At 40.3% G+C, this 25,034-nt stretch overlaps 1 protein-coding gene across 2 annotated transcripts in view; it reads right to left on the bottom strand.

Moving 5' to 3' along the window:
- The window catches only part of PTP4A2 (protein tyrosine phosphatase 4A2), a 30,112-nt gene extending 10,961 nt beyond the window's left edge, over positions 1 to 19,151 (bottom strand). Inside the window, exons 1-4 of one of the 2 annotated variants that reach the window (XM_053660471.1) lie at positions 19,063 to 19,149; positions 12,444 to 12,543; positions 2,714 to 3,399; positions 485 to 577 (exon numbers count right to left, since the gene is read on the bottom strand). In XM_053660471.1, the coding sequence (XP_053516446.1) occupies positions 485 to 577; positions 2,714 to 2,809 (189 nt within the window). In that variant the 5' untranslated portion in view covers positions 2,810 to 3,399; positions 12,444 to 12,543; positions 19,063 to 19,149. Of the gene's footprint in view, positions 1 to 484; positions 578 to 2,713; positions 3,400 to 12,443; positions 12,544 to 19,062 lie in introns of both variants that reach the window. The other variant, XM_037149381.2, reaches the window with a different exon arrangement.
- Positions 19,152 to 25,034: the final 5,883 nt, after the last annotated feature.

Genomic DNA, 25,034 nt, shown 5'->3' with positions numbered 1-25,034 from the left:
ATTAGTGTTTGTATATTTAATGCGTGGCCCAAGACGACTTTTCTTCTTCTTGTGAGGCCCAGAGATGCCAAACTATTAAGTAAATAAGTTGTACTTGCAAAGTGAGGGGGAATATTTCCATGTGACTTAAGAATATCTGATGAAAATTACTTTCAGTTATAGATTCAAACCAGTAGCCTAGAAACAAAAGCCAACTGTTGCATTAATTTCCTAGAAAAGAAATGCAAATTTCCATTTTCTTAAAATACATGCTCCCTAAATTTTACTTTTTATTTATTGAAAACATCGTCCCTGCAAGTATAGACTCTAACAGCATCAATGTACAAAACTGCCAGCCCCCCCAAAATTTAAAGGTTGCTATGAACACCATATTCTCCTAATACAAGCCCAAAAAGCAAAACTACTAAGTGCCAAGTTTTATAAATATCTATGTCTGAAAGATAAAACTTATTTGTAGTGAAAAATTAAAACACTACACACTCACTAGAACGTGGATTCCTTCTTTTTCAACTGGAGCTTTATCATATGTAGCATCACAAACTCGAACCAAAGTTGTCACTCCATACTTCTTAAGTTCCTTTAAAGAAAAATAAGAGAATTTACTTTCAGAATCTGCAAGAAAAGCTTTAAAAATGTTCTATCATTATACAGACCGAAATAGCAAAACATCACTTTTCAACGAAAATCAAAACCACTCTCACAGTGGCGACATACATTGTACAACAGACACTCACACTCAGTAGAAGCAACAATAAGACTTCACCTTTATAAAGAGCAATTTAGTAGCACAACACAAATTTTTTAAAGAGCATATATACTTGACTAAAAAATTTCACTTCTGGTATTTGTTACTAACAAAATAATTAAAGATATGCACAAAGATTTAGATGTCAGCCTGTCCAGCACGGCTTAGAACGGTAAAAACATGGAAACAGTATTGATGATGCAAAACATGGGAATGATTAAAGAAAGTATGGTCCATCCATACAAAAATACTATGACATCTACAAAAATAATACTAAGGAGAGTGGGGGAAGATTTTTTTTTAATATATACAGTGATCCTATCTATATGTATACTTATAAATATATCCATACAGGCAGAGAAAAAACATCTAAAAGCCAAGTATTAACAGTTAAGTATTTTTAAAGTACCTTTTGCTTATCTACAGCTTTTTAATGAAGTAAATACTGCTTTTTATTAAAGAAACAAAAGTTACTTTGAAAATAAGATTTAAGAGTAGTATCATATTATAAAGCCAATTAACACACGAATAATTATAGCCAGAAGCCTTGTTCCTTTAAAAAACTTTCCTACAGTAATGCCTAACCTAATCCAGGGACTACCTATCTTCAAGGGACCACCGGTATCTTTTTACAGTTGCAGGAAGACAATAACTTCTGCCACTTTTGGATTCTATGGCCAAGGAATTGTGTGAGACTAAAAATAGTATCACATAATGAAGCCAGGCTTAAAGGGGACAGGACAACCTAAGGGCACACAAGCCTAGGAACAACTGGTACACTGTGCACACCATGTTAAGAAGCTCAAGGACTTATTAAATATAAACAAGCAGGAACAGTGATATCCTACAAGAAAAGTCTGTCATTTGGTTATCTGAAAGGGAAAGTTATTTAACTGCTAAAGGAATTATTTTTCACAGAAAGGTCTTCTTACAAAATATGTTCAGGAAAGTTGTTAAGTATTACAATGAGTCAGGAATTTTAAGAAGTTTCAAGATACAAATAAAATCCCACTGAAATGAACTTCATAGTAGCTGTTTATTGAAAGGTTATGGTAAATATTTGCAGCCTTAAGCAAGTCAAAACCTCTTTTGAACTCAGTTTTGCCAGCTGAAAAATGAGAGGGATAGATTTAGAATCCCTAGGAGTTCATCCACTAAAGTCTACTCTATAAAAATAAATATATCAATAGAAATCAGATTCAGACTAAATAACCAGGGAATGATAAAAAGCTTACATTCAAGTGTTTGTTGAGTAAAGTACAAAACATTCCTCTACTACTACTACCAATAGGGAAAATGAAGGATCTGACAAAAATGCTACCTATGATACTTTTCCTCCCCCTGAATTTCTGAACCCTTGTGATGGTTACTATTGCAAGTAGTTCTGGGGTAGCTTTTCATCAAAAGTGGTTAGGATATTTGAGGTAGACGTGGGTTTTAGTGTCAGAGACAGTTCTACCACATACTGTATACTTTCAGCAAATTACTAAAATGCTCTGAATTTCAGTTTCTTCATCTATAGAGGGAGATAATAATGGTACCTACACCTCACAGGGTTATTGTGAGGAGTAAATGTTATACTGCCTAAAATTGCTTATTGTAATGCAATTACAATAAGGTGTTCAAGGTGTTACAATAAGGTGTTACAATAAGGGTACAAGGTGTTCAATAAATGTTATTTTTATTATTGAAAGTATGATAAAAGAACTGCTACTAATGTAGTAAGAATATAAGAGAAAACATAGTAACAGATAACCTCTAAGGTCTTCCCAAATTCCATAAATGTTCCTTTAAAGATGTTATAATTAATCTAATCCATTTCAAAAGATTGGTAGGATGACCCCCCATCACTCACAGAAATAAATGGCTTTGTGATAGGATATTTCTTTATAATGGTGTTAATTTTTAATAGAACTTTATCTATTAAAAATTTATCAATCCAAAAAGTACACCAGGCTACAGTCTTACCTCTGTGAACTTGTTGAGGGTAGCATTGGTAGGGTTGTGAGTTATCAGAAAACGCATGTTCTCATAGGAGATCTCCACAGGGGCTGGACGGTTCATTATGGCAAATAAAAAGTGTGAGCGTGCGTGTGTGAGTGTGATGGGGAAAATGAAAAAAAAAATCAATAAATCCTGAAATGTTTCACAGCAGAAAACATTAAAAAGACCACTAAAATGCCTATTATCAATCAGTGTTTCTTCTATTCAACTTGTTTGTTGTTTGAGAAGCTTCTCTCTTCAGGATAAGCAAAAGTATTTAGAATCCACTTGAATCCAAATTCAACTTCGGCCTCAATGTCTGCACATGGATACCTTCGGACTCCAAAAAATCCAACTACATACAAAATTTAAGTAGCCTTTACTACATTTAGGCACTAGTGAGACAAGTTAAAAGTGTAGGTCACTTCCCACTTTTGTTTACTTGATGCTTAATTTTACTGGAGTCATTAAAAGAAATATGCTTGCAATTAAAAAAAGCCAACTACTTCTGAGGCCAGTCTTGGTGTCCAGAGTCTTCAAGGCAATGTTAATTATGGCACATAGAAACCCCAAGCTCACTTGTCAGCAAAAACGCTGTGCTGAGCCTGGCAGAAGTCTGCCCTCACACTCAGAATCGCCATATATGTGTAACGTATATTCCAACAAAACACCTGGAAGAGAAAAACATAAGCAAAATGAACTAGAGGTTGATAGCATCATAAACACAATGCTCAAAGTCAAGAACACATTCTTTATGAGCCCAAAGACATCTGAAATGTCACCATTCTAAATTATTGCCACCTACCAAGAGTAGGGTAAAAGTGTACACCAGGAGTTTTAAAAGCCTGAGATTCAAAAGTCAAATACGTCTTTCTTTTTTCAAAACAGGATTCAATAATCAAAGTTTCTGTGCTAACAAGATTATTTTTAACTCAAGTCATTTTTAAATGATAAATGATCCTTAAAGAAATCTCCACTTTGTGGACTCTTCAAAAAGTTTACAATAACCTTTTTCTGCTTTGATGGTTAAGTCTTTCATGTATACTCTTTGCTTAAAGTTAAGATTTATCTATAAATGGATGGACAATATTTACCAAAATCCCACTTAGAGGATTTAATTCTTTTTGTAAGAATTCTATTTATTTATTTTTAGAGAGAGGGAAAGAAAGGAGAGAGGGAGAGAAACATCAATGTATTTGCCTCTTGCATGCCCTCTGCTAGGGACCTGGCTGGCAACCCAGGCATGTGCACTGACTAGGAATCGAACCCACGACCTTTTGGTTTGCAGGCCAGCACTCAATCCATTGAGCCACAACAGCCAGGGATAGAGGATTTAATTCTCTCTATCCAAAGTATATGCATTGGCCCCCAATTAGGATACTAGTTCATAAAGCACTTCTTTCAAAAAATTACCTTTTCCTCACAACTCTGAGTAGTTGTTACTACCTATGAGGAAAGAGAATCAGAAAAGTGAAGTGACTTATCTAAGGTAAATGACTTAACTGAGTCCAAATTCTAACCCAAGTCTTCTGTTAGTTCTGTATTTTTTCCAATGTACCACGTCAGCTGACTCAACCAATGTATGAATCCCATCCTCTCATTTTCTAGTCCAATTTACCTTTTTACTATTTCTCACATCCATACCTCAGAACTACAAAAGCATTTAAAGGTCAATGATTCATACAGCATTCATTTGCCTGCCCAAATATTAATCCCTACCAAAAACAAGGCAAGAAAGAGAAGTGCTAAAGTTTTAATATTTTAAGCCTGCTCTGAAACACATAATCTTGATAACTGGCTCAGTCAGACTGTCAACATAATCATGATTTCCTCTGGAAACAGGGACAAAGTCAAGTTCTTTCACTTGCCGCTTAAGCTTCCAATGAATGCTTACTTAGAAGTCTCTAAAAAAGGTAATTGTGATGGAACGGAAAAAGACATGAAAGATGATGACTATAGAATAGTTTGCAGAAAAAGTGAAATATAGATTAAAAAGAACCTGGGCTAACAAACTTTTAAGCCTACTCATCTATCCTCAAGTCTTCTTTTTATAGATATTCTTATGGCATTTTATTTTGTAAGTTACATACTTGTGACATTATTACCATGGACACAAACACAAAACTAAAACATTCCTAAAATATGAAAGATAAAAAATTAAAAATGGCATCCTAAGAACTTCAGCACCTCAACAAAATGAGTTACCCACTACAGGAAAAATGCAAAACTTCTATACTCAACTAAGAAAATTAAAAATGCACACACCATCACTCTTCCTGCCTCCTAACTCTAACCGTACCTCCCAAACACAGCCACCTCAGATTGCACATTTCAGAGGATACTCCATGAACAATCACAGAATTGTAGAGCTAGAAAAAACTTAGAAATCAAACTACTCTGACCTTTAAAAAGAAAAAGGATGATGTTTGGGATCCAGAAAGGTTAAAATGACTTAACTACAATCACACTCCTAATTAGCAGCAGATCAAGCACGAGAGCCCAAGTCTCCTAACTCCTTATTGATTTCTCCTTCAATTTTGACTAATGGACATACCCACATACTTAAGTCATAATCTTTTTCATTCAAGTGTAGCTTTTCAAATATTTACTTGGATATTCATCTGCAACTCTGTGACCTTTTAAGAAGGGGAGAAAAGATAAATAAGGTAACTACTCAAAGAACAATGGTTTGCATACAGTGCTGAGCAAAACACAAGGAAATTCTAACCTGCTTGAATCCCTTTGGTTTAATGATGTTATCGCAGATAATTTTTGTGTCAGCTGAGTAAAGGCACTGAAAGACCTACATTGTAGTGATGGCCAGGTTTTAAAAGTTACAGTTCTAGCATTAAGTTTTCTACCTAGTCTCTAGCATTTGCCTGCTCAGCAAACAGAGCAATCTTTAGCCCATCTTATTCTTCCAAGTCATTTTGGAAGGACCACTTCCAGGGATAAGGACAATTCATTACTAGATTTTCAATTCTTTTTTTTTTTTAATCCTCACCCAAGGATATGTTTATTGCTGAGAGAGAGAGAAAGGGAGAGAAACATCAATGTGAGAAAGATACATCAATTGGTTGCCTCCTGTAAATGCCCCCAAGGAGATCACAGGGGATGGAACCCACAACCTTTTGGTACAGGGGACAATGCTCCAACCAACTGAGCCACTTAGCCAGGGCTTTGATTTTCAATTCTTAACACCATATTGAGATCTCCCACAAAAAAATTTCTTCCAAATGAAACAGTATGTTCTATCAATGTTAAGAGATACATGATAAAAGCAAGCTTCTGCTCCTTCCCCTCCCCCAAGGGTTCAACTACACATCAACAGTTAAATGTTCTTGCACCTGTCAATTCAGATCACTAATGTTCATTCCTGTGAAACCCATAAGAATGCAAAGCAAACCGTCTGTAAAAGAATCATAAACAAAGTATCACAGCTGGAAAGTACAAGAGTTACAAAGCCCTATATTTGAGCATAAACTCAGCACCTGTACCCCTTACAGAAAAACCTTCTTCTAAAGTTCTCTCTCTAGCATTAGTTCTGCTCTACCTACTAAAGTAAAAATTGATTCTTGCCTTAATTTACCAGATGTTGCAAGAGGCTTTTTGGGTTGTTTTGTTTACCTGACATGTAATAGCTACCAAATTCAAATATCCAACCAAATATTCTCTCCACCCTTAACTATTTTCTTTTTAATCCTCACTCAAGGACATGCTTACTGATTTTAGAGAAAGAGGGGGGGAGGGAGAGAGAGAGAGAAACATTAATCCGTTGCCTCTTGCACTTGTCTGGACTGGGGACCAAACCCACAACCTAGGCATGTGCCCTGATGGGGAATCAAATTACAACCTTTTTTGTTTTATGGGGATGACTCCCAATCGAATGAGCCACACTGGCAGAGCCACCCTTTACTTTTATCTTTATAGAACCTAACTTTTAAAATGCTGAATTTAGCCCTGGCTGGTGTGGCTCAGTGGACTAAGCCCACCTAGAAACCGAAAGGTCAACAGTGTGATTCCCAGTCAGGGGACACGCCTGGGTTGCAGACTAGCGGGCACATGAGAGGCAGCCACACATTGATGTTGCTCTCCCTCTTTTGCTCCCTCCGTTCCCCTCTCTCTAAAAATAAGTAAAATCTTTAAAAGCTTTTTTAAAAATTTAATTATTGTTCAAGTACAGTTTTCTGTCTTTTATTCCCATCCCAGCCCACCCCCTCTTTAAAAGCTTTTTTAAAAAATAAAATAAAATGTTGAACTTGGGACATTTTCAATTTTAATGAAAGAATATAACTTCACTGGAGGATTAGACAGGATGGTCTATAACAGAAAAATCATTTTAAATTGAGGGAAAGGAGGAAGAGAAGGGAAAAATGAATGAAGAAATGGGCTGAAAGAATGGCAAGTAGGTAGAGCTAAGACAAAACCAATAACACAAAAGAATACTTAAAACTTTGAACGCTATGGTAGAGTTTAAATGTCTAGTGTCAATACTCTATGGCTAACATCAACCTAGATGAGAATCAAAAAACAAAATGCATGAAATAACACAATATCCATCATTTAATTATGGCACAATCTTAAAATAGAAAACTATGCAGAGGTTAAAAAGAATAAAACAGATTTATACAAACTGTTATGTAAAGATGGCTAACAGACACTAATAAGTGAAAAGAGCAAGGCATGTAACAGTATATATAGAAATGCTTGTGAGTACCATATATGCTTCCATACCCATGAACTATCCTGAAAATTAAGAAGTAACAGTGGTTGCCTGGGAATTGCCTGGGAACTTAAGGCCAGGAGCATGATTTACTTTGCCTTCTGAACTGTCTTAATTTTTTTTCATGTACATAATGTTAGCTTAATTTTTTTTTAATTCTAAGGTGATAAAAATTTACAATTTAATTACTTTCTTAACAGTGCTATAACCACAGGATCACAGAGCCTCAAGAGGGCCAGCCCCTCTGTTCCGGGAAGACAATGTTCTTTGTTAAAGAGACTAAACTACTGAGTAAAAACTCAAGTATTACTTTGGCAATTGTAAATCTAATTCTGAATACAAATATAGGGCATTTAAAGGCTAAAGGAACTTTACAAAATCAGTCCCAGTTTGTGTAACTCAAACTTAGTGGGCATCCTTTTGAAAATCCTGTCAATACACTCACATCAAGCTTTCCACTGAGAAAACACCTCTTTCTATTTCCAAATTAAAGCAAATGATACAGTAAACCCTCTAATTTGATGGGTTATGCCAGTATTCACCAAATTAAAACAGTATATTATACTCTAAATGCACAATAAAGTATTCTAGATCTAAGAAAACAAAAATCTAAAAGCAAAGGTCTGACAAGTAAGCACATTTACTGTTACTTTTCTTAACCAGAAATTCTACAGGAAGTCATGCAAATTTGAGTTAGCTTGGTTTCTACAAACAGGCAACATGAAAGCATAATACTGTATATAAGACTAAAACCTTAGAACAATTTTTCCTAAAACAAATTTATTTCACTTCAATGAAGACACCTGCACGTCCCTTAAAGTATGAATAATCTGCTAACAGTTTTTAAAAAATCATTCTCTGAAGTTAGTTTTCCCTTGCAATTTGGCTGGTTAAGAATTTATTAATTCAAACATTTACTGGACATATACTATGTGTCACATACTCTTATAGTTGCAGCAACAGCAGTAAAAACAAAAAGAAAAACTCCTGTCAGGATGGATCTTATACTTTAGTAGGCAGAAAAAGAAAAATAAAATATGCCACTGCTATGGAAGAAAATGCAAAGCAAGGGAATCTGCAGTGCCTCCAATTCTAAATAAGGCTATCAGGAAAGGACTCACTGAAAAAAGTGACATTTTATCCAAGACCTGGAGGTGTGAGCCAAATAGATATTTGAGGGAGCATTCTAGGCAGAGGAATTAGCTGTTGCAATGGTTATGAGGTGGGGCCAAGCTTGGAGTGTTCTAGGAACCTCAAGGGGGGCCTGTGCTACCAGCGCAGAGAAGGCAAGGGAATAAATAGGGTCAGAGAAATAAGTGGGTGCCTATAGGCCAGTATCTGGCTTTTATTTGGAGAAAAATGAGATTTCAAGCAAAAGTGACAATTTATGCTTACAAGGCTCACTCTAGCTGCTATGTGAAGACATATGAGTAGTAAGGGTGGAAGCAGAGAGATCCTGTTGCTATAATCCAAGAAAGAGACAACCATGGCTTGAACTAGGGTAGTAGAAATACAGAACGTAAGAAGGAATCAGTTTTAAAGTATACTTTGAGGTGGAACCCAAAAGGATTTGTCCACAGGCTGGATATGAGATCTGAAAAAAATGTCAAGGCTCTCAGTAACTCTAAGAACTTATAAAAGCCTCAATTAACATTCAGGAACTATTCAGACAACAGAACATAAAATCTTCACAGCTGGAAGCCCATGATACTTGCAACCAAGGGAGCAGCAAGCAGAAGCAGCTCTTTTGGGCTAACCCCCTGAACCTGTCTCCAAGACCCTCTTTCTCTGACTTCCACAAACCAAAGTAGCCCAGCCTAGGCTCTACTGTTGCTGCTTCTATCCTAACCCATTCATTGTTTCACTGTCCCCAGCTTTAATAAACATCCCACCTGAATGTGAAAAAATCTTCACCACCATCAAGGAAATAGAGAAATTCCTCTGTAAAGTACTACTTTATCTACTGCATTTTGACCATTGAGAAGGGAGCACCTTAAGATTAGTAAACTAAAGAGAACTCAACTTTGCTAATTAAACACTCATCTTCTGGTTTACTAGGCTCAAACTGAAATTTCACTCGTCTCTCATAACCTACTCCCAACTCATCAGAGCCCTACAGACACAACAGCTCTACTCTCTGTGCTACTTACCTTTCTTTATCCTGCTACTGTTGCAGTTATCAAACTAAAATTGAATACAGTCTGGATTCTTAAGCATACACAATTCTAATTATTATTAGTTCTCCTGCCCTACTGACTACAGTCCTCAGGAATTTATAATAATGAAAAAGGTATCCATTAAATTCTACACAAATTCGGATCCAAAACATCTGTAAACAAGCTAAAAATAGCAAGACGCTTCTTTACTGCTTTAAAAAAAAGTTTCATAGTTACTCCCTTGGTTATTCCCACTTTTCTACTTCCTCATTTAAGGAGGAAACTTAAGAATCAAGATCCAGTACAGAAATCAATGATAAGTTCTATAAAAAGAAATTATGACCTTGATAGTGGGAAAATATCTTTAACACTTCAGAACCAGCAGGAGATACATGGCCTGCCACTCAGAAAGGAAAGGAAAGCAATTAACCAACAACCACACCTGCTTCTGAGGACAGTGACAGTTATTTACTGAAGTCCTGTGGGCCCTGTTCCCACTCAAATGAAAAGGGAGTGGTTTTCAAGTTTGTATGTACCCTAGTGATTAGAAGTAGTTGTCCTTTTCTAGTAATTCCTATTTCTACGAATAACTAAGACTAAAATTGCATTAAACATTTTCATGCCACACTTGAAAATATTTACTTTTCATTTTGTACTTCATTGTTCTTTTAAAGATTAGCAGTTCTCCAGCTAAATCTATTGTCCAATTTTTCTAATCTGTCCTTTGATTAATAAATTTAAATGGAGATAATACTATATAGCCAATTTTCACTTTTTCTAAAAAATCATTTGAATACCAGCAATAACATTAAAAACCCCAACAGCACAATTCTAATACTGGGCATTAATCTTATCATTTTCAGTAAATCTTCTAAAATTAAGTTCATTAACTCTATTATTGGTTATGTTCATTCATACTTTCATTTCCAGGCAAAGTTATCATGACTATCCTCTCCACAGACTAGTTTATGTGCATTTTAAGACTCCCAAGCCTTTTTAATATTAGATTTAAGCACCTTCTTTTTCTAAGTAACTGTGGATCTCCTCTATACAATAAGAACTATCTCAAACTCAGCTGTGTTTCCATAAAATTAAATCCTAATGTTTGTTTTCTTCTTTCCTTTCATTTTACTTTCTGCAATCTCAAAAGGCTAAGTAATTGCCCTGGAGAACAATTTAAATCTTAATCATCTGCTTGGCTGCTGTGGCTCAGTGGCTTGAGTGCCAGCCTGTGAACAGAAGGGTCACTGGTTTGATTCCCAGTTGGGGCACATGCCTGGGTCAAGGCAATCACAGTGATGTTTCCCTCTCTTTCTCCCTCCTTTCCCCTTTCTCTAAAAATAAATAAAATCTTAAAAAAAATTAATCTTAATCACCTTAGTTTCCAACATCACTATACATACATTAACCCAAGAACCACTGAATCAACTATTTATTTAATAAAGATATATATTTGAGATTTAAAACTTCAATTGTAATAAAATAATTTCAGTAGGAAACATCCAAAAGGACACCTGGATTCGCCCTGTCAACATCACTTTGAAATGTTTTCTGACCTACATCAGGACAGTTTGAGTGACTATAACAGCTGCAAGTTCCCTGAGGTTGCAAAATAGATACTTGGGAAAAGGTTATTTGAATCACCTTTCAAAATAACCTACAGCACAGGAGCAGCATGCAAAGCAAAAACTTCCAGGCTATTGTTAGCATCATTTAAAATATATGTTTCAGAGTTTAGCAGTTTATGGGTCAACTTAACTCTTTCATTTCCCTATTTTGTCAAATATATCCGTCCTGTCCAAGTATCTACCACCAAAAAGCTGGGGAAGGAAGCTTTCTATGTCAGGATACAGAATAAAAACATTCCAAATAACATCTTGTCAGCACAAATTCTTTTGTTTGAGCCCCAGAAATTTTTCTGCTGTTAGGGCATTTTGGTCCAAGTTTCCCCTAAAACCGGGTAAATTACACTTCACTTCCTCTTCTAAGCTTGCTTTTCATAAATCATGTTATACTTCACAGCCATCTCTCTGCATACTTAGTACAAAACAAACAGACAAGAACCCAAATCATTCTATTTGGAACTGCTGCTGGCCTTCTAAAATATATCGTCTATCCAGTTTGTCTGATAATGGCTTGATGTTTATTTTCATAAAACACAACATTCACAATCTTTAAAAACCATACAGTTGGCCCTGGCTGGTGTAGCTCAGTGGATTGAGCATGGGCCTGCGAACCAGACAACCGCGGTTCGATTCCCAGTCAGGGCAAATGCCTGGGTTGCAGGCTGGTTCCCTGCAGGCCAGTTCCCAGCAGGGGACGCATGAAGGGCAACCACGCACTGATGCTTCTCTTCCTCTCTCCTTCCCTTCCCCTCTAAAGATAAATAAATAAAATCTTAAAAAAAAAACAAAACAACCATACAGTTGTTTCCCATTACAATACTCTATAGTGCCATGTCAAGGGGCTATTATTATTCTTTGCTCACTAGCTTAGTTCAACATGGATTCCCCTTCCTCCTCTTCACACTTAAAGAATGTCACGTTTTTTAAATATGCAAAATTTTCTTTTCTGTTCTCTTCCTCCAAATACTTACTGAGCTAAGGGACAACATACCACCTCTGAATGATACTAAAATGCAGCACCTCTGGTCTCACAAGTATCCATGGAGTTCTATGAACACACCATACAAACATTATCCAGAATCAAGATCCTAAAATAATCAATGTGGGTGAAAAATATTTGATGATGAAGCCCTGGCCAGGTAACTTGGTTGGTTGGAGCATCATCCCATACACCAAAAATTGCAGGTTTAATCCCTGGTCAGATCACATACCTAGGTTGCAGGTTCGATCCTGGGTTGGGGCGCATACAGGAGGCAATCAATCAATGTTTCTCTCTCACATCAATGTTTTTCTCTCTCCCTTCCTCTCTCTCTAAAATCAATAAAACATATCCTCAGTTAAGAATTAAAAAAATATATATATATATTTTTTATTATGGGCATTAAAATTTCATATTAATACTACATACTCTGAAGATACAAAGTAAGCATGAGTAGAATAAAGTAGGATTAATTAAGACTTCTGAGGAAAGGTAAAACTTTTATGACAAGGCTCGTAGAAACAGCAAAGGGCCGTGGTAGCATGACTTGGGAAAGGACCCGAGTCTCTGGTTAGATATTGCTGGTAAGGCCTTAACCACGCTCAGAATTTCAGACCAATTCAAATGCGATAAAAGCTCTTAGGAATTTAAAAGTAGAATAGTAGTCCTGAAGCAATTCTTTGCTCCCTGTGAGAAAACAAATACAGTTGACCTTGAACAACAAGGAAGTCGGGGGCACCAAACTCCCCACTCCCTCACACACACACACACACACACACACACAAGTTGAAAACCAGTGTGTAACTTCTGGCTCCCCAAATACTTAAATTGTCCCTCAGTATCCAAGGGGAGTTAGTTCCAGTATCTAACCCCTCATTCCCTGCCACAGATACCAAAATTCTCAAGTGGTCAAGTCCCCTATATAACATGGTATAGATCAATGCATACATGAGCCCTCTGCATCTGCGACTCCCAACCATGGCTCAAAAACAGTGGACGCATTTATTTTTAAAAGTCCACATATAAGTGGATCCATGCAGTTTTCAAACCCATATCATTCAAGGGTCAACTGTATTACCATGTTGGTAGGGACTTCTTATCTACTGAGCAACTCCATAATTACCAACAAGCTTCACAAAAACAGTCTCTCAATTTACTAAATCCTACCTGATAAATTATTTTTCCTAGTAAACAGGTGAATTTAACTAAATTCTACTTGTTGATGACCTCCAAATGAAGATCTCGTCTCACTAGAAAAACAATTCAGAATATAGTCTGTGACTTAAAACTAGTAGTTTTTATCCAGAAAGACCTAAATTATTTAAATTTAAACCAATCACCAAAAGGAAACTTGTTTGTAACTACACATGTGGAAAGAAGAATAATGTCACCAGAATCCATTGTTTCTGCATCATATCCTTCCCAAATTGCTGACGAATCCTGTGGATGACTCATATCCTTCTGCACTAACCAGTCACTCTGTTCCCTCATGACACACTTCTCACCAGTAATAGAAAGTAGAAAAGACTTCCATTTGTTTTACTACTAAGAACAGTAAATGTCGATGTATGTCTATAAGTACAATTTACAAATACTGCGGTGGCACAACGCAGTGAATATTTCCTACAAAAGAATGCAAAAAAAGTTATGTTTTAATCTCGACTAAAACTAAAGGACTAGAAGAAAGCAAACCTGATAGTGAATTGAATTCTTGTCAAATGATACATTAGTATAGAGCCAACATTTCTGACCACTGCAGAAATAAAAATACAAAGTAATTTATCTGATCTGCTAAAGCAAATATATCATGTGTGCATTTTACGCCAAAAAAAATTAACATTTTCTGAGAAGAATGAAATTTCAACCCAAAAATACTATGAAAGGAATTAAATACACCAATTCTCTAAAGGTAAAGACTGTTCTAATAGTCAAAAATATTTTTTCAAAGCAGGCTCAACTAGCAAAAAAAGGGTCACAGAAAAACTTGATCTTAAAATTCGCTACAGTTTAAAATGGCAATGTTGTGCAATATAAATTTATATTCAAATCATGAAATTTAGTTTCTAGGACACTTAAAATAGAGAGGGTGGTGTGTTACAGAACCTACAGGACAGAAATCCATTCAGGCAAACAAAAACCGTTTGTATTAAAGTCACAACAAAAATTTGGTATAATCTGTCAACTCCTCACAGTCATTCCTCTGTGGAAGATGTTGTGCCCCATAAATCTATACTGACCGCACAGACAGTGTAGGGAAAACCACCCAAGACATGCAGGAGAAGAGCAATTTTCTCACCTAGGTCCTGGAAACTCCACAGGGTAACTGTGGAAAGTAGACACAAAGCCTGCGGCACTGTGAAGTTTCTTTTGTCTAGGTGTTAGAGTACTGACAGTTTCTGGTACAGCCTAGAGCTCTACAACTCTAAGGAGCAACAGATTTACATACAATAGCCACTTGAACTCTACACCAAGCAATCTAAGAAGACTTCAAATCCCAACGGTAGCCAGGAAGTCAAAGGAACTAGAGAATGTGGTTCAGTCAATAAAACAAAGGATAACTGGAGAAAGCTAGTAAGACACCTCTCATACATACACTAGTTCTGAAGCTGGAAATGAATAAAAGGCTCTTCTGATATTCCAGATTAATAGACTCAAATCACACTTCTCAAAGTAACTATAACTGGTGACATCCACTGTTCATTTAACAAATCCAAGGTACAAAATTATCTGAACTGTAACATTAAGGGCTCTTTACTTTTTAAACTTAGAGAATCACCAGTTTCTTTATAACCCAAGTAGCATCTTGAGGAAAATCTCAAAGCAGCAACATCCCCAAAAGAGCAAAGAGAGTATGCAAGTACCTGAAGTATTCTTTAAAAAAATAAAATTCAAGCAAAAAGGCCAACTTCCTTAGCATCTACTTAACTGCTACATAGCTCCCTGTAAACTGACTAGAGTTAACTGAAAGAAAAAAGCTTAACCAGAGATTTAAGTACTTCAAACCCCAAGGGAAATATTTTTATCTGCCACCATTTATTTACTGATACTGTTTAAATTGGATTCCAAAACCTGGGATTCAACAATTAGCTTATAAATCAATTTCCATATCCGCAAAAGTGAAAGAATGCCACTTAAAGGATTATTATGAATTGTAAATGAGGTGATTTGTGATTCAGCACAAAGAACATGATCTCCAGAAGGAAATACTGAAACCTCATGTTGGACTTCACAAGTATTTCAAGACTTCAAGAATTCTACCTCCCAATAAACATAACTAAGTCTACCATGTTAAACTATGGGTCCTGATTTCCAACTGCTCAAAATTTTGTAAATCCCCAACTTCTATGAGGAGTACAGCTAATAATATAGCACTTAAAAAGAAATCAACCTAACTAAAGTTTCACTCTTCCAAGAGCAACAGCTAAGAATCTATGTACTGCTCCTCTGTATCTTATTTGTAAATGCTTTTTCTAGAGGCTTCACTGGTTACCAATCCCACATTCCAACAACAAAAAAATAGTCAAATTCCATAAAATAAATCTACTAAATTTCAATTTTGTGCTTCCAAATTATAGTGTACTGGATACAAAATTGCTACCTTTGAAAGAGAAAATGAACAAAAAGTTATATCTTAAGACCCATAAATCTTGTCCTGGCCAGGTAGCTCAGTTGCTTACAGCATTGTCCCAATACACCAAGGGCACAAACAAGAATCAACCAATGAATGGAACAACAAATCTGACATTTCTCTTTCTTCCTTCCTCTCTCAGAAAATCAATAAATTTAAAAAATAGAAACATCTTTTTTACCTTGTACACACAAATGTATTTTCAAGTAAAATATAATATGGGTTTTCGAGCTTTTTAAGAAAGTTATGTGCAAAAAGCATTCAAACATTTACTCTTCCCTAGTGCCACCAAAGTTCAATGAGGTTGTAAATAGTTTCTGCCTATAAATTTGGTTAGTTTAAATTAAATATTACTTGACTGACTCATGGAGGGAGTGGTTTGACTTTTGCTGTTCTGAGTCAGAATACACAGGGTTCAGCAGTTCTAAACAAGTTCTCATGTGTATAGGTATTCTAAAATGCTAGCTCTTTCCAGCTACTAAACATAACAATTAAACTTTCGAGTTAGTATAAAAGTCTTAATACTTTGAACCTGTATTTCAATTTGTAATTAACTAAATGCTTTCCTATATTTCTCAGTTGACGTTCACAATCTCCTGAGGAAAATATCCTGCACAGCTGAAGAAAGACTTTCACAAAGTGACAACTTCTGGCTGACTCTTAGCCCCAATAAATATGCTCTTCCTCTTCCTCCAAAATAAAAAGCATAAAAGGCTGTTGAGTTTCTTTAATCAGACTTCCCTCTCCCAGACATATCCCAGGTGCGCCATAAAAACTCTGTCTCAAAGCACACACCCTGGGGCCCCAAGAGAGTTTTAAGGCAGAATTTCCACCCACATAAAACCCTTGCTTAGGTCCCAGAGAGCCTCAAGCCAGCATCTCCTAATGATCCCCTTGCCTCCAGCCATTCAGTCTTCTGCTTTAACTTCATCGTCTCTCAACTGTAGGAGCTGATAGGTCCCCGTATGGTAAAACAGCCCAAAGTGAGACAACCTAATATGAAGATAGTAATTATATAGTGAAAAAAAAACAAGAACTTTGGAGCCAGATAGACCTAGGTTTTTAATCCATCTCCAATTCTTATTACTTGTGACTTGGGACAAGTTACTTAACCCCTTTGAGTCTCTTCGTCACTTTAAGTCAATGAGGGCTCATCACTATATCCCTAATGCCTTGCAAATAGAAAACCCTCAATATGTGCCAAATAAATACAAATAAGGACACTTACCACCCTTTAGTAGCTGTGAGAATTAAATGAGAGGATATAAAAGCTCCTGGTACATAGTAGGCACTTAATACTAATTAATCCAGTTCCCCACTGAATAGTAACATTATTAGTTACTATTTTCAAAAACAGGGCGTGCTAGTATTAAGAAAAAGAATGCGCTCAGAAAAATATAATTTCTGATACATCATTGCTTTTGCCTGTGATTCTATTATGTCTACTACCAAAAGAACCATCCTACTCTTTGTCATATTGAAAAACTCCCAACTTCTAAGAAAAGCCACATCATTAAGGTATAAAATTTATATCAAGATACTTTTCACCATGTACCCCTACTTCTGCTGGTGTGGCTCAGTGGCTGGAGGAGAGGCCTATAAACCAAAAGGTCACCAGTTCAATTCCCAGTCAGGGCACCTGGGTAAGTTACGGGCCAGGCCCCCAACTGGGGGCATGCAAGAGACAACCAACAGATGTTTCTCTCCCTTTCTCCCCCTCTCTCTAAAAGATAAATAAAATATTCAAAAATAAATAAAGAACCCCTACTCTACAACACAATAATCTGGGAAAAGTCCATGACAGTGATCGGTCCATTTACTATCCAACATGAAGCAACTTTTAAAATGTTAAGATCAGGATACTGGCAAACAACTTCTCACCACCTTCACCACCACCGTGGTATGCTGGCAAGTGACTCTGAAGCCTCACCAAAGTGTCATTCTGTGATCCTAATTTCTTCTTGCACACTGAACAAAGCATAACTTCACTCACTTCCTGTCTGAAACTACCCCAAAACGTAGAACATGCCAGCAAATAACTACCTTATTCTAATCCACCAGTGGCTGTCATCTGGTGACTCCACACAGACAAGCAAGCTACAGTGACACGAGAACTGCTAGACACTTTACATGTCTTTTGACAAATTCCAGAAAATAATAAATTAGCCTATGGTTCTCCTCCATCATCATTATATCATACCATCATCATCATCAGTATTGTTTTTTAACAGCTTTTCTCCAGAAGATTAGGAGTCACAACCTAAAAAATACGACCAGTTTACCTAAAAATAAAATACCTTTCACCTCACCTGAAAAGCTAACAGTACTTTACAAAAGAGTCCATGCTTCTGAATACTCCAAGGCAAGAGCAGAGGATCCCGAGCAACAGACAAGTTTTAGTTAGCTCTCACATCCCCAGACTAAAATGGGATAACCACCATACCCTTGACCAGTTTCGAAATTTATGTCTATGGCATGAGTGGGGGCGGGGGGTTACAAAAAAAAAAAAAGCACATTAAAAAAAATCCCAAAACCAAAAGATGACAATGCCACGCGATTATACTCCTACACCCTTTCCTCACACTTGAACCCAAGAACCCAGGGACAAGCCGCTCCTGGAAAGAACTCCCTAACCGAGGACGCAGGAGTCACTATCACCAGACACCACGATCAGGGAGAGCCTCCAGAATGTCTGTTCGCACTCTGGACAGACGCAGGCACATCCTTCCACACCCCCCCCTCACACCGCACTCGTAATTCTCCCCGCACTCACTCGTTCCCACGCTGCCCCCGTGCTCACTCTCCTCCTACAACTCATACTCCCCACACACACACTCCCACTATCCCCCCCACACACACTCCTACACACACTCCCCTCCATGCTACCCCCAACCCACCCCGTCCACTTTCTTCCTCTCACACTCCCTCTTCTCACCCCCGCATACACTCAGACCTCTCCCCCACTCACACTCTTCACCCCCGTCATGCACGCACATTTTACCCACCCACACTCAATATTCTTACACACGCTCGATCCCCCCCTTCTTCACCCACCCTGCTTTTTCCACGCTTCCCGGCCACGCTCCCCCCTCCCCGGGTCCCGGCCCGGCCCTCCTTCCGGGGACGTGTCTCGGGCCTGCATTAATGGCTGCGGCGCCTCCCGCCCTCCCCTTCCCCGAGGCCCCAGGAGCCGGCGCGGGGCCGCCGGGAGCAGCACACTTACGCTGTCGAGCTGGGGACTGGGCATTGACGTCCAGCGGCGGCGGGAGCGAGGAGGCGCCTCTCTCCTCAGTCACCTCGGCGGCGGCGGCGGCGGCGGTAGTGGTGGCGGCAGCGTTGACTCCCCCCCAGCCTCGGCGCGCGACACCCGGCCCGGCCCGGCGGTGGAGGCGGCGCGTGTCCACGAGTCCGTCTTGCTGCTGCTGCGGCCGCCGCTGTGTCTCCTGCTGCCGCCGCTGCCGCCACTGCCCTGTGGCGTCGTCTAGCGCCGTACCCGGCCGCCGCTGCCGCTCCAGCCGCTACCGGACGGACGACGGTTACAGCCCGGCTGATCGCGCCTCCACCACCACCGCTGCGCGCGCAGCCGGAACCAGCTCCCGCCACCGCCCCTCAGGGGGCGCTGCAGGGCGCGGCACGAGCCCGTCGGCCCGCCCACCACACACGCTGACTGGCTGGCCCGCAGGCTCGCAGGGCGATTGGCCCGCCCACTGCCCCCGCGGGGCGCTGACCCACTGCCCTCGGCACCTCGCCCGGTTCCCCTTGCCTTTCGTTCCGCTCTACACTCCTGGCTGCGGAAGCGTGTCCATGTGACCGGGGAGTGGGTAGAACCAGACCTAGTGAGTGGTTCACCCACGTTGCGGCCCGCCCATCCGCACCTGGCTCGGGGCGAGGGCCAGAGGCCTCCGGGTGAGGTGTAAATGTCAAAGGGGTTTTAACCCCCTCTGGCACCCCAGGCGGTGGGGCCTGGGACCAGATCCTGTAGGGACCGGGCGGTGACCGAGCCCTTCGCTTGGGGATTTCCAACTCGGAAGTGAGAACTAGTGCAGCTCAGTCCTTGGCTGCCCTTCCTTGAGGCCCCAAATAAATGGCGTGAGCGTCTGCAATTGCAAAAGATGTTCCTGCGCCTCCCTTCTTATCGCCTCCCTGCACATCCCCGCCACCACACACACCTAGACCTATGAACCCTCTACAACGAACCAAAATTCAAATTTCCGGGATGTAGCATCTTAGGCAAGTTATTTCCTCTGAGTATTCTCAAATATTAAGGTGGAAATAGTTATTAGCTACCTCATGGGGCCTTTTTCACATACCAATAATAAAACTATGAAAAAAATGCCTGATAAAGAGGCTACCCTGAATTTCAAGGTTTCCAACCTAATGTCCCCTTTAATGATAGGGATTGATTATCCTCGAAATTTTAAAGGCGTCCAGAGAAGGTTTTTTTATCCTCACTTGAGGACATGCTTCATGATTTTTAGAGAGAGAGGAAGAAAGGGAGAGAGAAACATGTGAGAAACGGATTGGTTGCCTTTCCTATGTGTCCCAGCAGGAAATAACCTGCAACCTAGGCGAGTGCCCCGATTGGGAATCAAACCCAGATCCTTAGGTTCACGGAACAATGCTCCAACCAACTGAGCCACACCAGCCAGGGCCAGAAATTCTTTCATTCTTTGTCAGACTATGGAAAATGTGGTCACCAGCGAGTTGGGAGACTGGTCTGGGCTACTGCCAGATGGCAGCCAGAAAGAGGCGCTGGAGGCTGACTTGGGACAAAGACTGGAGGCTTACCCATAAGCCTTGAGGGGAGCAGGTGTTCTGTCTTCCCCATCCATCCTGGAAAGTCTATATAGAAGGGATTACTGTTCCTTGGACTGCCTCTCCTCCAACCCACTCACCACCGCACACCTATATATCTGGTCCTGAAGGGGGAACACTGGCCAGCAGTCATCATGAGGCCTTCCATATGAGGTGAGGGCATTGCTCCTGACCAGAAGGCTGCCATTAGAGCTTAGCAGTAAAAAGAAAGGTCTTATGACTCAGCCATGTCAAGCCACAGCACAGAACCCTGGATGTTCACCACCAGCAGGTGGCCCAGGAGAGGGTATTCCAGGGCAAGGCTGGTTGGCAGGGCCGTGTAGGAGTTGAGAGGCCTTGAAGCAAGAGGGACTGAAGATCAGATTCATCGCCCTTGGGTGAAAAACACAGGCCTAGCTGCACTTGTGCTCTGCCTGCCTCCAGCATTTTCTACTTCCTCCAAGCAGAGACTTGAATTGGACAACTATCTCCTCTACAAAACTTATGCCGAGTCTCCTGGTTATTCATTCTTCCACTAAAGTCACAAAACACCTTATGCAGTCCCCTATCACAGCATTTATTACATTGTTTTATAAATGCCCATTTTCGTGATTCTCCCCTACTCAAACTGACCTACTTGGGGCAGTAGACTGTTGAACAAATGACTGAATCTTCCCTCCACCTACCTCTCGGCCTGGCCCTAAAATGTCAGTAAATGATGTAATAACAACATAAGGGTAACAATGATGGCTACAATAATGGCTACCATTTACGAAGCATCCACTCTATTCTATTCCAAGTCACAGGCAAGGTGTTTTAAAATATATTATCAAGTTTATGCTTCAGAATAACCCTATGAAGAAGGTATTATTTACTCTCATTTTAAAACAGATTGGAGACTCAGAGAAATGAAGCCAGAGAAGCAGGATTCATTCAGCCCAGGTATCTGTCACTAAAGCCCAAAAAAGCATGATGTTAGTCTCTAACTCCAGTCAATAACTGATGTCCCTCAGATTCACCTGGAATCCCTTCTGAGATGCTGAAATACCCACCTCTGAGAGCAAAATGCCCGAGACCATGGCACCGCCAATTCCCCACACCCTACAACAGCAGGGAAATGCTCTAAGCCCTGGCATGAATGACCTCATCCAAACGGTTCCTCAAGGAAGACTGAACATCTCAAACAGATCAGGAACTAGGCTGCAGGCACCTAATTACAGCATGAACACCCTTGGTAGTGAGTTTTACACACAATAATGGCCGAGTTTATCCACCTCCTTTGTTGAAGCATTCCAAGTGCCATTAGCTTATTAATCCTCCCAGTGCCTGTGTGAAGCAGAGCTGGCGGTATCCCTGACTGATTTTCTAGAGCAGAGCATTAGCTTCTTGAGAGCAGAAGCTGTGTGGGCCTGCCACACAGAGTGGCTAGAGAAAGAAATAACAGCGGTGTGACAAAGAAACCAAAATCCTGGGAGAAGTGGTTTAAGACAGAAGTGGGGACACTACCCAGGTGCCTAGTTCATACCAGGGGATTCCAGACTGTTACAGCAGGCAACCTCACATCGCCATTTAGCTGCTGTGTAACTTTGGGGAGTTACTTTATCCAGTCTCAGTGTCCCCATCTGTAAAATGGAAAAGCAACAGTACTCAGCTCAGAAGGTAGTTCTGAGTATTCCAGGAGTTAGTGTATATAACTCAGGTAGCACCATACTGGACACAGAGGAAGTGCTCAATAAATGTGAACTATTAACACAATTATTAGAATGGTACTTGGCACTGTGGGATGAATAAATGGAATGGGTTTTGTTACTACAAGTCCCACTGAGTTTATTTAAAAATTGCAGGCTCTGCTACTCATTACTTAGTTTTGTGACCTTGGACAGGTGGCTTAACTTGATGAATGAAGCTCTATCTTCATCTGTGAAATAGGACTGCTCTGAAACGAGTACCTTCAAGTGCTTTATAAACTGTCAAGCACCATACAAACATTAACTGTGGCTTTGTGCTATGACTGTATGGGAACCCCAGGTCTGCCCCTTAAATTCCTAACCTCTAAAGTTCCCTCATGTGTAATATGGGCATAGTGATCACGTCTATCTCAGGGGGGTGTTGTAAAATATTAAAACAGTCAAGACAATATATTTAAAGTACCTAGCACGGTGGGAGGTGGTCCATACATGGTACTTCCCCACATCCTAGTAAGTGTTTATCTATGTCCCAAAGCAAAGGAAGCCACAGGGTGTGGTGGGAAATTAATGGAAGCAAGCGGTGGGGCGGGGGCTTAGTTCTGGCTCTTCCACTGTGTGACCTTGAGCAAGTTACCTAACATCCCTCAGCTTTCAGATTCCTTGCCTCTAACTTTCGATAAGGTATGCCTGCACTGCAAAGTTTTAGGACGATAAGACCTACGTAGCACAGACTTTACCGCACAGTAGGGACTTGCTCAGTAAGCCAATAAGCAGAAGCCACTCTCATGGAAAGGACTCAGTTGGAAGCAACCGCCAAAATTCCCCAGCCAGAAACCAAATGGGGTCATGAGCTACAAAATGAGAGATCCAGGCTTTACAAAGTTCAACTGAGCTTGGGAGGGTCCTGCCCAGCACTGCTGAGCTTTTCTAGACACTGACTGGTAGGAGAAGGCCATGAGAAGACCCAACCTTCTCAAAGTGATAGCTGAGCGGGGCAGGGGAAGGAATGTACTGATTCACCGCCCCACCCATCCCCTGCCTCTAATCTCTCTTCCGGAATTTTACAGCCCTCTTTTACTGGGTTGGAGGCAGAGCGGGCAGGACTCGGGTTACCGCGGGCTGCAGGAAGCCCCTCTTGCCAATCAACTTCTGCGGGAAACCCCTGAGGGAGGGAGAGGAGTCGTGCATTCCCGGGAGACTTCTTGCTCGCTCCGCGGGGTGGGGCCTAGAATGGGGAGTTCCCTCTCCTCAAGTGTGTAGGAACTGGGAAGCTGCAGCTGAATCTCTGCTTGAGCCTGAGTGAACTTGGAAGCCCAAGACCTCTTTGGAGATCCTTGCCGCGGCCAATCAGCTATCAGGATCCCATCCCCACCTCAGTCTGGTGTAAGTGGATTTCACCCAGAAATCCAGAAAAGAAACGACCTCCAGAACTCGGAGTGAGGGAAAGGGAAAGGTTAAAAAACATGTGTGTGTGTGTGTGTGTGTATGTGTGTGTATACACGCACACATACATACACACACACACATTATATATATATATAATCTTAAAAACATGGCTTAACTTCCTGTTTTATCTTAGTAATGATGAGGCACCTGAGGCCGGGAGTGGCGGGGATCTGCTCTGGGCAGTACTGAGAATCAGACGTACTTCGGGCCAGAACTTTAACCTCTGGCGCTGCGCTGCCCGGCCTGCTGGGTTCAGTTCACAGCGTTGTGCGATACTTCCAGACTCAGTCTCCCCTTTTGGAAGTTGGGAAATATAAAAAAAATGTATTAACAGCTGAAATGAGCTGCTGGAAGGGAAGCAGCAAGTCTCCCTACACCGTGAAGGGGTTGCTGAGCGTTCGCTATGTGCCAAGCACTGGTTTAAGTACTTTATGTGCATTAACTACAATCATTTGACAACAATCCTAGGAGTCGGAAATTATTATTATCCTCATTTTACACATGGGAAAACAGATGAATAACAGCGGAGCCAGCTAAGCGAATTTGACCACGGCCACATAGATAGGATAGGATAGAGGCAGGACTTGAACCCAGGGAACATTTGTCCAGGACCACCCCACACCCCATCAGCCACTGCGCCCTCTGCTTCTGAAATGGGAACGTGGCGGCAGTCTCCCTACACTCCGGATGTCGGTTTAAGGGAGCAAGCTCTTCATTATAGCAACCTGTTTCAGAGGGACTTACATGATCTGTTTGTGTATAAATGTTTAATATATGCTCTCCGCCTGTGATAATGTTTCTACACACTGAGACATCAAAGCACCAGGTTAAATGGGGCAATCAAGGTCACATTGTGAAACTGAGAGCACTCCTTCCCCTGCAGGTGCACAGTTGTCTTAATTCTGTCAGGTGGTATGGCCAGAACGTTGATGTCCCCTCCACAGTGGGTCCCAGTTTACCTAGTAGTAACCTTGAGTACCCATCTCCCCACAAGTGATTCTAACTTGTTTTTCAAAGATACTGAAAAGGTGCCCTGCCCCTCAAACCAGATCACCTACCCCATCTTCAGGTAGTGTACATACAAACCGCACAATTGATGGTTTCTTTTTGTTTGTTTGTCTAAAGCCAAATAACATTTCATCTTTTGTTCAAATGCGAACATCACAAGAGAGAAAAATGAAACTGGGCCTCACCAGACATTTTCGTGTAATGAGAACAAAATGATCAGATCCTCCCTAAAAACGAGTTTTAGGGGTTGTTTGTTTTC

The sequence above is a fragment of the Artibeus jamaicensis genome, unplaced genomic scaffold (genome assembly GCF_021234435.1).
Source record: "Artibeus jamaicensis isolate MK-2021 breed Jamaican fruit bat unplaced genomic scaffold, CSHL_Jam_final scaffold_847, whole genome shotgun sequence".
Lineage (NCBI taxonomy): Eukaryota > Metazoa > Chordata > Mammalia > Chiroptera > Phyllostomidae > Artibeus > Artibeus jamaicensis.
The sequence above is the reverse complement of the archived record's forward strand: the minus strand, read 5'-3'. Positions and strand labels throughout refer to the sequence as shown.